This window comes from Delphinapterus leucas, chromosome 5 (genome assembly GCF_059928025.1).
Source record: "Delphinapterus leucas isolate spDelLeu-1000000601 "Yukka" chromosome 5, BTC_Dleu_Yukka2, whole genome shotgun sequence".
In the NCBI taxonomy this organism is placed as follows: domain Eukaryota; kingdom Metazoa; phylum Chordata; class Mammalia; order Artiodactyla; family Monodontidae; genus Delphinapterus; species Delphinapterus leucas.
The window spans coordinates 53155765-53170647 of NC_143133.1; the positions used below are offsets into that span (position 1 = coordinate 53155765).

At 35.7% G+C, this 14883-nt stretch overlaps 1 protein-coding gene across 1 annotated transcript in view; it reads left to right on the forward strand.

Moving 5' to 3' along the window:
- The window catches only part of STIM2 (stromal interaction molecule 2), a 167361-nt gene that overhangs the window by 137273 nt on the left and 15205 nt on the right, over positions 1–14883 (forward strand). Inside the window, exons 5-10 of the mRNA XM_022566409.3 lie at positions 303–418; positions 3314–3491; positions 4012–4189; positions 9295–9462; positions 10139–10239; positions 10484–10722. Coding sequence (XP_022422117.1) covers positions 303–418; positions 3314–3491; positions 4012–4189; positions 9295–9462; positions 10139–10239; positions 10484–10722 — 980 coding nt within the window. The remainder of the gene's footprint in view (positions 1–302; positions 419–3313; positions 3492–4011; positions 4190–9294; positions 9463–10138; positions 10240–10483; positions 10723–14883) is intronic.

The window sequence follows — 14883 nt, forward strand, 5'->3', positions numbered from 1 at the left end:
TAATTAATGCTTATAAAATATTTTGAATTTGATAAATTTCCAAATCATATTGTTATAGCATAAAGTAACCATAGAAAACAAAAACATCAATATAGCAACTAAATTATTAACATACAGGAGTGTTTGCACTGCTGAGTTTTCACTGAAAAGGTTTTCGATACATGTAACAAAGTGTTAAATTGCACAGGATGAGCTCTTAAAGTAATCATCACTAATATGTAAAGTGTTAAGTATGTTGCTGAAATATTTAAATTTACATACTAGTAATATTTTTAATATATATGTATTTTTTAAATGAACAGGATAGCAGTGCATGAACCTTCATTTATGATCTCTCAGTTGAAAATCAGTGATCGGAGTCACAGACAGAAACTTCAGCTCAAGGCGCTGGATGTGGTGTTGTTCGGACCTCTAACGCGTTAGTATTCTCTCTCACAAAATATGGTGTGAAAGAATAATCAGATCATCCATTGTTGTTTAAAGAAGGAAAAAGTAAGAAATGTGGTAGGCCAAGAAGAATCCTCTGTTAGCTATGAAAGAAATGTAATACTATCTTAAAAGATTTATAGGGTGAGATTTTCTGTCATTGAAATACGGAGTGTGGAATTTTCAAAGCTGGTTACTGATGTAGAAAGTTGTAAAAACTATATGCTAGTTGATGATTTAGAATTAAATTTCTAGATTTAAAGCTCTTTACAGCAGTTTTAATGTTGATGTTACTATAGCTGGATATTCACTGAAGAGTCCTTAAAAAAAAGTTGCAATCTAACCATCTTGATAACAAGAAGTAATAAATCCTAACCTGACTTTATTAATTACCAGGAAAAGGATTTTTAAGATACAGATCAAAAACAGAGGCCCTAGAGGCCTGCTTGAAACTGTACAAAGTAACAGACTATTCTGGCAGAAGTACAAGGTGGAGAATGTTATTTGATTGTTCTAAAGAAGAACATTTAAGAAATCGCTTTGTCATATTTGTACGGAAAGTGAACCTTGTTCTTCTTTACCGTGAGAGGAATACTTTCTTCCCAGAAGGGAAGTTTAATATGTTTACTTCATTTAATTTCAAATTTCAGAAAGCTTTGGGGGAAAAATGTTTGAAGAGTACACATTTTAGAGGAATTATATTTTATTTTTCAGAAGCTAAAAAGGGATAACAAAATTAATCCAAGAAAAATGGCTTTCACAAATTATAAATTAAGAAACGAATGTTAATTTTACCTCAGTTCTTGAAGTTAAGAGACTTGCAGGTTTCTATAATACCATGTTGGGGGTGCCCCTGCTAGTAAAGGGTTACTGGAGTGGTTGGATGGATTCCATGACTTTACGGGTGGTTCTTTTTTGGCTCAGGCTAAAAGGGCAGCTGGTGAAACAGCTGGAACTCTCCTTTGTGAGAGTTGGTGGAAATTACAAACCCTATGAAATAGAACACTGTTGAAATGCCAAGCATTCCATAAAGATGATACCCTTTCTAACCTTTTCCTTATCCTAAGTTTTCAACTGAATCTATTGGGGGTTGTCTTCTGTGAGATTTGATCTAGTTTTTTCATGTGAATGATTGGTGAAAATAGGAATTAGACTATAGAATTTGTCTCTATATACAAACTGGTCAGGAATATTTATATTTTATTACTCCAAGAACAAACCACTCTCTAAGCCAAACAGTATTATCATTTGAAAAGAAACCAAACTAGTCTCAAAGAATGTTGAAAACAAATGTTTTAATAACAAACCAGTTTAGAAGTTAATGATGCGTAACCTTTTTAATGTGTTTGTCTTAGAATTATTATTTGAGTGAATGAGCCCTACAGTTGGAACACCCACATTAGATTTATAAAAAATTAGCAGTGTCAAGTGAACAGAAATACATTTTAAAGGAGTTTTCACTGAAATCTTTTCCAGTTTGTGGTACTTACTGTACAGTTTGAGACTTGTCCATCTGTTTATTCCTGGTGATTATAGTTCAGCCTAAACAAGGCTTATATTTGGACTAGAGCCTGAGCTGAACCTCTCAGTCTGAGGCAGAATAAAAATAAATCCTTTTGAGACTTTAGCCTTCTGCCAAAGAGTGAATAGTGAATCTCTTTTCACTATAGGTGAGGGCGTGCACTCTTGAAATATGAAACACTGAGAGTCTCTGGCGTAGAACACATGCTGTTTATCACACAATGTAAATGTATACGAACGCTAGACTTGTAAGCATGAAAACTTTTCATTTCTATAGAGCTCTTCATCTCATCAAACATGCAGAATATCTCCTTACTTCTGGAGGTGTGGGCAGTTAGGCAGTTTTTCACTGAAAAACTGTATCTCTTTTCAACAAATAACACACTATATTGTATTAGTTATCATGTCTTCCCCCACTGAGCCTCCACACTCAGATCAACTAGGAAATTATTTGCCTAGCGGTTGCTGTGGTTTGTATTACTGAGGACAGTAGGCCTGGCTCCCGGCTCCTGACTTTAGAAAAAATGTCAGGGGTTACTGTCACGCTTGGTGTGCCACAGGGGAAGGCGATCCCGATGTTTCCCTCTAGTAACCCAGATCTCTCTGGCAGATAACCACCTAAAACGTTACTAGTTATGATCATTTAACCCATGGTTTCTCAACCTTGCCACTATTGACATTCCGGGCTGGATAATTCCTAGATGATTCTTTGTTACCGCCAGACTGGGGGCAGGAAAAGAGACTGTGTTATGCATCATTGGATGTTTGGGAACATCCCTGGCCTCCACCTACTAGATACCCATAACAGACACCCTTACTTCCACCTTCCAAATTATGACAAGCAAAAATTGTCAGATTTCTGCTGGAGGGAATATCACTCTTGGTTGAGAATCACTAATTAATCTCGTTACATGGCTGTGTGCTTGGGAAATTGCTTTTTGGTGAATGATTAGGATTTCAGTTTGTGTATCAAAGCATGACCACTGCCTAACTTGTCTGAAGGAGGGGAGCTGGTAATGGTGTTACTCTTCATGACTCCTTTCACCCCACAGAGGACCATCCTCTCTATGTGATTGGAGATACTGTTGCTTCTTCAGAGCTCCCCAGGAATTCTGTCACTAGCTCCTGTAGCAGCAGGGGGCATGGTGCATCCATGTGGGTTTATCACTGCCCTCCTGTAGGTCTAGTATATCAGGTAGTTATAATAAGCACATTGATTATTTGAGGAGAACTTGTATATGGGAGGGACATCTTCATATTTTGTTTTGTTTTTAGATACCTACTATTTTTTAAAATAAGTGGCTCTGTGTACTGAGATTCTATGATACTCAAAGATTAACTTAACCATCTGTAATTGTCTTCGTAGGCCCTCCTCATAACTGGATGAAGGATTTTATCCTCACAGTTTCTATAGTAATTGGTGTTGGCGGGTGCTGGTTTGCTTACACGCAGAATAGGACATCAAAAGAACATGTTGCAAAAATGATGAAAGACTTAGAGAGTTTACAAACCGCAGAGCAAAGTCTCATGGACTTACAAGAGAGGTGAGTAGGTAAAAAAGACTATAAAAGTGGGAAGATACAGTTTGTGAATATGTAATATGGGCATGTGCTTACCATTTATATTTAGGTTGGTACATACATCAGGAGTTAATTTCATGTTTTTGGAATAGTATCATATTGTCATAATTATAAATTTATTATAAAGGTATGCACTAGGGAATAAATGGGCAGAAGACCAGTGGAAATAAATCAAATATAGGTAGAATTATAAGTGAAGTTAAATTTTATTTTTAACATGATTTAAATAATTATGAATTTCTTAAAAGCTTCTTCCTGAAGAGTGTTTCCCTTCTATATCTTGTATTTTTAGCTCAATATAAATCAAAATAGCTATATAGTAGGTTACCTGATGTTCTTGTTGTCCAAATTTAAGATTAATAGAAAATGCTGTGAATTCTGATTGAAACATGTATCTTATTGCTTGATACATATTTATTGTTCATTAAGATAATGAAATTTTGGAAACTTTTGTGAGGAATTTTCCTTTTTATTGTTCTGTAAGGCTTGAAAAGGCACAGGAAGAAAACAGAAATGTTGCTGTAGAAAAGCAAAATCTAGAGCGCAAAATGATGGATGAAATCAATTACGCAAAGGAAGAGGCTTGTCGGCTGAGAGAGCTAAGGGAGGGAGCTGAATGTGAATTGAGTAGACGTCAGTATGCAGAGCAGGAATTGGAACAGGTATTTATGTTTTAAAAAAGTATTTGTGAGGATATTTGTATTGCTACCCTGAGGAGTTTTTTGGGTTTCATTCAATCTCCTACATTTAGTTCCATCATATACTCTTCCTTAGTTAATAAAAGAGTCATCTGTCTATATTGTTAGCATTGGTCAAAGTTCATTAGCAAAAAACAAAGTACCAACTAAAAGAAAAAGTTACCCTCATGTTCACTCATTCATGAAGTCCTATCCCATGCCATGTTAATTGTCTTGAGTGAATCTAAGATGTTTATGTAACAACTGTAGTATATTTCAGTTTCTGACTGTAACCTAGTAAAGTATATCTACTGTTAGAGTTCTCTGCAAATGTTAAGAATCTCTATTAAACATCCATTTGAATCCTGTTAAATGGTTTTAGAACATAATCTGCTACAAATTCTGAAGTTGTTCAAAAGGTGGGTCCTTTTCAATATCTGCTTCTACTATGCATTTACTCAGGATGGAGTTCAGGCATTGCACAGTCCTTCAGAAAAGGTGGGGAGGTCCTGGGAGAATTTAATTATAGGCAGATGTATTAGTTTTATAATTCTGCTGTTAAAAATTACCACAAACTTAGGGGCTTAAAACAACACACATTTATTACCTTAGAGTTACTGAAGTCAGAGTCTAAAATAGGTCTGCAGGGCTGCGTTCCTTCTGGAGGCTCTAGGGGAGGATCTGTTTCCTTGCCTTGTCCAACTTCTAGAGGCTGCCTACATTTCTTGGCTCATGGCCCCTTCCTTCATCTTCAAAGCATGTCACTCCAGCCTCTGCTTCCATGGTCTCATCTCCTTCTTCTGACTCTTACCCTTTCTTTACTGATAAAGAAGTTGAGGAACAAAATGAGGACGAGAAAACTTGTTCAAGTTTAGAGAGTGACTCGGTTGTAAAGCAGGGCCAGGAACCTAGGTATTCTGCCTCCCACTTTGCTTTATGCACTGTTGTCTTCTTAATCAAGTGCTAAGTAAGAATTATGTAATGGATGAGTTTCAGTTTCAACTCATGAGGAAATGTTCAGGGTACATTACTAATTCCTTCAAGATTGTCATTTTGGTAGGAGCTGTCTGACTGAATGCACCTATCTCTTTTGTTAACAGTTAACTGTTCTTTCTCTCATACCCCAGATACCTGTCTTTTGGGTCTTTTCCCTGTAAGGGGTTTGTTCTCTTAAGTTGACTCCTAGACCTATTTTGCAGTCTGGTCCTATTTACCTGACAGATCTTGTCTATGTAGAATGTAGTAAAGAGCCAGGGAGTTAACAAAAAAGGCGTACCCAATTACCAAAAAAGGCGTACCCAATTACCAAAAAAGGCATAGCCAAATTATACTGTGTCCAAGAATTAGATACTATGTCCTTTTCTCCTGTGAGAACTCTGTGCCTGTTCCCACCCAGACTTCAACTCTTGGTTGTTCCCAGTACTAAATAAACTAAAAAGCTTGTTAGCTGTTTTTCTGAACTTTGCAGATGAGAAAGAACAAATCAGAAAGCAATAGTGGGGATTCTTCTATAGAGACATAAACTGGTAGCAGTATTTTACAGGAAACTGCCTCACAGTGTGGGAAAAAGACACAATATAAAGAAGGACCCCTAAATCAGAAATATTCTAGTCTGGGGTTTGGGACATAGAGACCTTGCATCCCTTAATAGACCCTAAGATTACTATGATACTACATCCCAGCACAAACGTAATAATCCTAATGAGATCCTGAGTAAGAGGTGGTTTAAAGGAGAGAACTGGGTATTTAAAAAAACTCTGTCCAACATGATTACAGTAATAAGAAACACAATTTTATGAGTGCTTACTCTGTGCCAGAACTTTATGCTGTGCACATCATTGCAAAATTTTAATCCTCACTATACACAGACATTATTCTCATTTACAGATGAGATGTGTACAGGTTAAATAACTTGCCTTAGGTCACACAGCTATTATGTGGCAAAGGCAAGATTATGTGTGTTTTATTCCAAAGTCCATGTTTTCCCATACTGCTATTAAAAGCTTTGTTTATAAAAGTAAGCTTAACTGGGAAATTAATTTACATATGTCACATAATCCACAGTTCCACATAGTTTGAAGTATTATTGTATCTTGTCGAGTGGGTAATCAACTTCTCAAAGTTAGAAGGCAGGAAGATCTGGTACATATTTTGTATAATGTTATTTTCTGTTAAACAAAAGCTTTTGGGTGAATAATAGTACTGCTTTATATTTTGTGTGGCTTAAATACTTTTCACATAAATTATTTTGTTCTTAAAGTCTCAAGAAGCCTAAAGTTAAGGCAAGTCATAGTACCTCTGTTGTACATGCAACAGTAAGTCTCCGAAAGTAAAGAACTTGCTGAAGGAAACAGAGGTAATAAATCATAAAGTTGGTCCAGAAACCAGGTTTTCAGATATTTAGACTTTCTTCTGTGATGTCATGTTTTTACTTGTTGCTGTTTTATTCCTAAGACACAAAAATTATATAAATAATTATTGTATTTTTAAACAACTTAATAATTCGTCATTTGTAAAACCTATTAACTACTCAATTTTCACTACATCTATTTCCCTGTAAATAACAATGTTAATTTAGACTGAGGGTTGGAATTCAGATCAAGTGATAAACTTAAGAATAATGGCAGAGAAAATAGTTGCTGTTATTGGAAGTTCAGAATTTCCAAAATTTTGAGACATTATTTGACAGTCAATCAAAACATTGGTCAGCCTCAGTTTATACTAGAACTATATCAATTCTGTGTTAAATGTGTTTATTGCGCTTGTTTTGGGGAAACAAATTTATGGATATAACATTAAGGAAAATCTTTATGGTTAAAGAGAAAAACACGAGTGAATTTGTTCAGATTCTCTGTATACATCTTTGTCAATGAAAACTGTATAGAAATTTTAGCTTTAAAATCTTGTGAGAGCTTCCCTGGTGGCGCAGTGGTTGAGAGTCCGCCTGCTGATGCAGGGGACATGGGTTCGTGCCCCGGTCCTGGAAGATCCCACGTGCCGCGGAGTGGCTGGCCCCGTGAGCCGTGGCCGCTGGGCCTGAGCGTCCGGAGCCTGTGCTCCGCAACGGGAGAGGCCACAACAGTGAGAGGCCCGCGTACTGCAAAAAAAAAAAAAAAAAAAAAAATCTTGTGAGAAGAAGGGCCTGTGACCTACACTTTGTAGTGTTATATACAACTCTATGTCACAGGACCTGAGTTCAAATTCTCTCTTGAGAGATTAGCAGGGACGCCACACAGCTCTGCCAACTGTCTTATTAAGTGCAGTATTGTCCCAAGCACATTGCACAGGGAGTCGCGTCAGGCAAGTGTTGCTTACGATTTGTCTCAAGTGAGTAAGTCCTGTTTTACCCTTCCTGTTAATATTTTGAATTGTTTACTTCCTGTCTGACGGTTTTAGAGTTTTAAAGTTTTTAGAAAACTTTTTAGAAGTTTTAGAGTTTTAAAAAATACCTTTCTACATTTTTTTCCTGTAGTATCTGGCAGCTGTTCTCTTTATCAGAAATTTGTGTCTAGTACTCTAATTTAGTTTATTCTGGCACATGATAAGATTTATTTAAATAAATTGGGTTTGATCAGATCCAACGTTCTTCTGCACATTAGTTTAGGAATGAAGTTTTAGTTACTTTACTTAACTGTGGGGAAAATTAATTTGTGGTTATGGTGCTCCAGAAGCAGGATGCCCCATGGTTCATTTGTCACTTTGTCTGAAGGTCTTGAGTGTGTGTATGTAATTTCATAAATTCCATCATGTATCTTTTTATTTTTAAGAAGATGTTGGGGGTAGGAGTTTATTAATTAATTTATTTTGGCTGTGTTGCGCCTTCGTTTCTGTGCGAGGGCTTTCTCTAGTTTTGGCAAGCGGGGGCCACTCTTCATTGCGGTGCGTGGGCCTCTCACATCACGGTCTCTCTTATTGCGGAGCACAGGCTCCAGACACGCAGGCTCAGTAGTTGTGGCTCATGGGCCTAGTTGCTCTGCGGCATGTGGGATCCTCCCAGACCAGGGCTCGAACCCGTGTCCCCTGCATTAGCAGGCAGATTCTCAACCACTGCGCCACCAGGGAAGCCCCATCATGTATCTTTATACATCCTTAGCTTGAGCTCTTGCTAGTTTTTAAGTGAATCATTCCTACAATGGATTGTCTCTTAATTCTGTGTCATTTTCTTAGTGAGACTTTCCTTAAGAGTTTTTTCCTTAGCATGTAATACCACCTCATACACTAAGCATTTTAGTTTTCTGTTTATTGTCTGGCTCCCCTAAAGGGAGGCTAGAAGAAAAACTTCCACATTCTGACACTGAAGCTATTCATAGTTTCCCATGGAAAAATCAAGAAGACTCTCACTCAGAATCTGTTTTCTCGAAATTTACACTTGGTCTGCATATGCTAATTTATCAACTTTTTGGTATGTGAGAAGCAGGAAAAAATTAAATAGAGGTGATAAAACAGACTATAATAGGCAGATATGCTCATAACAATGAGAAATAAGTAGCCATAAAGATGTCTGTAAAACTTTTTAAAAATGGTATAATTACTTTAAAAAAATGAGTGTATAGTTAGGTAGCTACAGCAAGGTCTTTGGGGAACACTAGAAGGGGTAGTAGAACAGGTATTCACCCTATTTTGGATACTTCTTCATATCCTGTCCATAAACAAAGAAATACAAAAAATGTAATCCATTTCAGTTTGTACATGCCCTGCGTTTTTGTCTGTCAGTGAGTCTGGCTATTATAAAATATAAAAATGCAGTATTGCAACCTAAGATATATGCAAACTCCCTTTCACCCTCTGGCTTTACAAACTTGCTTAGTGAGTTTAAGAGGTACTTAAAAACTTCAGCTTTAGTTTTAATGTTAGAAATATTGTTTTAGACTGTGATTTAAAAAGATGTTTACAAAGAGCATAATTCAAATTGCCCTTTCTCTTAATTTTGGTACTAAAAAATCTTAGTTTAAATATCTTTTAAAAAGAGAAATTTCTCTTTCTCTCTCTAACCTCTACCGCCTTCCTCTACCCCTCTTTCTCCCTCCCTCCCTCCCTCCCTCTCTCTCCTTCTCTCCCACTCCTCCTTTTCTTTCCTACCTCCCTCCCAGGTTCGAATGGCTCTAAAAAAGGCTGAAAAAGAATTTGAACTCAGAAGCAGCTGGTCTGTTCCAGATGCACTTCAAAAATGGCTTCAGCTGACGCATGAAGTAGAAGTACAGTACTACAATATTAAAAGACAGAATGCTGAAATGCAGTTAGCTATTGCTAAGGATGAGGTACTCTATTATATTGCAAAATGTACTACGCTTCTGAAGGGATTAACCAGTTGGTATACAAAGATCTGAATAAAATTTTTAGTATTGCAGATTATTTTTATGAATTGGAACTTATTGCATAGATTGACTCTCATAAAAGTTTAATTTATTTAAGAGAAGTACATACCTTTCAGAATGACCTTAGTATCATTTAAAAATCATCCCTACTATCATTATCATAAATGTTTTATACGGAGCTTTTCTCCTCTAGGTTGCTGCCTCATATCTGATTCAGGTTAGTAGTTACTAGAAATTAATGTCTGACTCTTAATAATTGTGTGAAACTACTGAGTCTTAATCTGATTTCTAGTGAAACAACAACAACAAAACACTCGGTGCACTCACTAACACCTCCATTGCAGTAGGGTATAGTTTATGTTATTCTCCTAGTTTTAAATAGAAGATTCAGGTCTTTCTGATCCATAGAAATAAGGGAAAAAATTCTCCAGAACAAAGTTTGGCTTAGGAAAGCATGCTTTCTCCCTCATTTGTTTTCTTTTTTGGAAAATAGGGCTATATCTTGGCTAATAACTCCCCATTGATTTTATAATAATATATTCAAAATAAAATAAACCTTATTCGTATATGTGTATTTTATCCCAAACCTAGCCTTATTTTTCTCTCTTTGGGTTTCTAGGCAGAGAAAATTAAAAAGAAGAGAAGCACAGTCTTTGGGACTCTGCATGTTGCACATAGCTCCTCCCTAGATGAGGTAGACCACAAAATTCTGGAAGCAAAGTAAGAATGTTACTGTCAATATCTGTCTATTTTTATTGTGTTGAAATGTGTAATTTATAGGCAATTTATGTTTTAACTTGTCATTTAATTATGTACTATTATATCATTTATACTAATTCTGAAAAGGGGTAATTTCTTCTTGAAATTGGTTAATTGCCTTGGTCTGTTCATGTAGTTGACTTTTTTCAGTGCTGTATTAAAGACTCTTTGATGCAACAAGTAATTCCTATATTGGCTTTTCCAGGAAAGCTCTCTCTGAGTTGACAACTTGTTTACGAGAACGACTTTTTCGCTGGCAACAGATAGAGAAGATCTGTGGCTTTCAGATAGCCCATAACTCGGGACTCCCCAGCCTCACCTCTTCCCTTTATTCTGATCACAGCTGGGTGGTGATGCCCAGAGTCTCCATTCCACCCTATCCCATTGCTGGAGGAGTTGATGATTTAGATGAAGATACACCCCCAATAGTGTCACAGTTTCCCGGTAAGTGGTGAGTTCAAAAAAGAGAGTTGGTACAGTTTTAAAGGTAACTTTCTGCCATGCCTTTTATGAATCATTTGCTTTGAAATCTATGATAAAATTTGTGTTAATTCTTCATTTTCTCTTTTTTCTTGATCATTGTGTTTACTGTTTGACATACTATATGAGCTATGTGTGTTACACACATATATATATGTACACATATATAATAACACATACATGCTAAGTCACTGTATGAATGAAGTGCTGAGCTTTGAGGGAAAACATCCTTTCATATGGCAGCTTAATCTATAGTAGAAATTAAAAATTAGAGGAAGACCTTGGAAACCTGAGTTGCAATCCTAGCTCTGCCACTAACTAACCAACTGTGTGACTTTGAGCCAGTCGATTTATTTTAAATTGAGTTGCCTTCCCAGTAGGCATGTTTCATAGTATTTTGTTTTGCTTCTCCAGTTCTATCCTTTTATTGAAGGAGTATTATCCAGCTGTATTTAACTCATAAAGCATTAAATCCACTCACCTTTACACAAAATTAAATTGCGTTTATATTTAGAAAACATACATTTTTTTGTTGCTAAAAAGTGGAGCTTCTCCCAAAGGTGGTTTTTTTTTTTGTTGTTGTTGTTGTTGTTTTTTTTTTTGCGGTACCCGGGCCTCTCACCGTTGTAGCCTCTCCCACTGTGCTCCCGGAGCACAGGCTCCGGACCCGCAGGCTCAGCGGCCATGGCTCACGGGCCCAGCCGCTCCGCGGCATGTGGGATCTTCCTGGACCGGGGCACGAACCCGTGTCCCCTGCATCGGCAGGCGGACTCTCAACCACTGTGCCACCAGGGAAGCCCCCAAAGTTGGTTTTAACATGTACAGTTTTCATTATAATTGCTTGTTATGCAGTATTCTTTGAAGATGTTTACAGTGTAAAGAATACATTTTGGTAGGAAGGTGAAATTTTACTATTTTAGATTTTATTAATAAATTGTAGAATTTATTAATAAATATTTGGAATTTTTGCAAAGTTATAGAGAGTGTAAATTTAAAGTGGTGTATTTCTTGTATTAGAAATCATTTGAAAAACTGTTTATCCTTATTACTGCTTGCCTGATTCATTTTCCCAATCTTTGTAACCTTTTTGAAACAGTATAGCTAGAACAAGATTCCAAAGAATAGAGAGCAAAATTTAATCTTTAATCAGTTGAAAACTCACACAGAAATTTGAGTCTTTGAGACACAAATCATGATATATGAGCATTTTGCAGTTTGAAATTTTCTGTCCAATTGTTACAACTTTCCTAAAGTTATGATTTAGAAAGGGTTCTAATGTTAAAACAATTTTATGAAATAAAGCCCTAAGTTTGCAAATAATTGATCAGTGACTGTGTGCTTGTGTTCATTTCTGTGATTTTAATTATCTGGTTTAACGGCAGACATAATGCAAGCAGATTGGGGAGACACTAAACTCTTACAAGAGGAAGGGGGAGAGGACAGATTGTAAATGCAGTGAATACTGGGAAGTATGTGACCTCAATCATTTCACTTGCCCCATGCTGCAAGATAGTGATGGTTGCAAAGTTTTATCTAGATATGGGCTAGCTCTGCTGTTTGGATACTGTCAACTTGTGTTTATTTGAATTATGTGCCCTTAAGCTTACCATATATGCAGCACTGATTCATAAGTGTATGATTTTGTTTGAAAATGATAGCTTTTTAAAGTTGCAGTTCCTCCTTAGAAACCATAATTATTCGATATCAGAAGTGTGTATATATGTATTCCCTAAAATTAACTAGTTTTTTCTTTACTTTTTTTTAAGTACTTTTTGATGGGGCAAGATATCCACATGTGCATTAAAACACTTATAACTAAATGTGAATAATTTTTTAGTGATTGTGATACACAGAGAAATTTGAACTTTTTAAAATTCAGTATGATGCTTTAGAAATGCTGAAGTTTATTATCTCTGAAAAATAACTTTTGCCAAAGATTACACTTTGAGAGCTCTGTCTCCACCCAGTGGCACAAAAGTAATACTCCACTCTGTTTAGTTATAAAAGCGTAATTTCTGGACCTGACAAATAAACTCTTGGCAGTAGTACTAGGGTCTAGGGTAGGATGAAGGCTCTTCATTATATACTCTTTTAAGCAGTTTTAAATCTGCACCATGGATATGTGTAAATTGTCTAAGAGTGAAGGAATGACAAGGAAGCCTGCCTGTGGTATGTTAAGAGCGAAGTAAAAGATTATAAAACCATATACAGAATAATATTGTCTGTGTTTAATTATGTGTAAATAAAAAAGAGAAAATATTATCAAAGGTTAGCTCTGTATGGGTTTTCCCAGTACCTTTATAGTATCTACTAAATATTCATAGTGGGATTGTGGTAGCAATTTATTTAAAATTTCTTATAAAGCTCTTCAGATATGCTTAAAAATACTGAAAATAAATTGCTCATTTACTACAAAGATAAACAGATTTTAACATTTTGCTTTATTCATCTTTCTTTTTCTCTGAAAAAGAAAACACATCTCCTCCCCTTCCTACTAAAGTTGTATATCTTCTAAAGCCTGTTTTACTTGTATTACATGCAGCTATATTTATAAACAATAGATACAATTGTTGTTTGTTTAAAAATGTACATAAATGTTATCAAACTGTGGGTATCATTTTGCAACTCTTTTTGGTCAAAAGTATGTTTTAGAAAATTTCCATGTTTATATACAGATGAATTCACTAAAACTGTTTAATATGAGTCAACCACAGTATATCTATTTATCTTTTGTAATAATAAACCACAGTTTATCCATTTTTCTACTGAGATAGGTTCTTTCTACTTTTTTGCCCTTGCAAAAATGAGCATCCTTATCTCTATCTCCTTGTTTCTAACTTTGAGAGTTTCTCTGGGTGGACACCTAGAAATGGATTGCTAAGTCATTGGGAAGGCACCTCTTATTAGTCGTTGCCAAGTTGCTTTCAAAGTGGTTCTATCTGTTTACATACCCACTGTTTATAAGAATGCCTGTCTGCCTGTATCCTCACCGTACTAGGAATGATCTGGTTTGTTTTGTAACTTGAATGCGTGTAATATGATACCTTAGTGTTATTAAAATTGTAATTTCTTTAAAGACTACTGAGGTTGTCTTTAAAGACTAAAAAGACTACTACTACCATTTCATATTTATTGGTGTTTGTCATTCAGATTTTTTCCTCTCTGAGTTGCTTGTTCCTGCTGTGGAATCTCCCTCCGAGATTCCTTACTTACCTGGAAGAATTTTTATTATTATTATTATTTTCTGGTTATTTGAGGGTTGCAGATGTCTTTTCCTAGGCCTTGGCTTTTCTTTTTTACTGTGCTATGTTATTCATTTTCTTTTTTTAATCAAATGGTTTTTTTTCAAAAAACATTTTTAATGACAAATTTACAAATCTGGTTTGTGTTTTTATGTCTTTTTCATAAGGCGATAGATTGTTGTTTGCTCTACTAAAAGTTTTTAACTTTCACTTTAATCCTTTAGTCTTTTCATCTACCTGGAAGTTATTTTTGTTCCTATTGTGAGTGGAATCTAAAGATATCTCTTGATGTATGGATAAACAGTTGTCCTAGTCTCATTCCTGCTCTATCCTTGCTGGTTTGTAATACAACTTCTCTCCATAGATACATAAATGCTTCCAGGCTCTTTATTTTTGTTCCATTGATCCCATTTTGCTTTAGTTGCTATATGTAGCTTTATAGTAAGTATTAATATTTGATGGGTTTAATCTTCCTCTATTAAATTCAGAATTGCTACTCTTGGCAAGTTATTCTTATGAATTTTAGGATCAGCTTACGAAACGCCATGAAAACTTCCATGGGGCTTTTATTGGAATTTCTTTGAATTTAAAGATTAATTTTTAGCTTGTTTTTTTTTTATAGTTACATGTGTTACCTTTCTTTAAAAAGTTATACTTCAAATTGCTTGTTGCTGATATGTAGGGAAAAGCTGTTGATTTTGGTATGCTGATTTTGTATATAGAAACATTGAATTTTTCTATAAGAGTGTTTTGGATTTTGCTTTGTGGACAATAATAATGACATTCCCCCCCCCTTTCCATTCCTTGTGCTTTTTTCCCAAGGCAGTCTAAGACCTCCAGTAAAATGTTGAATAAAAGTGCGAAAGTGATTGCAGACAAATAG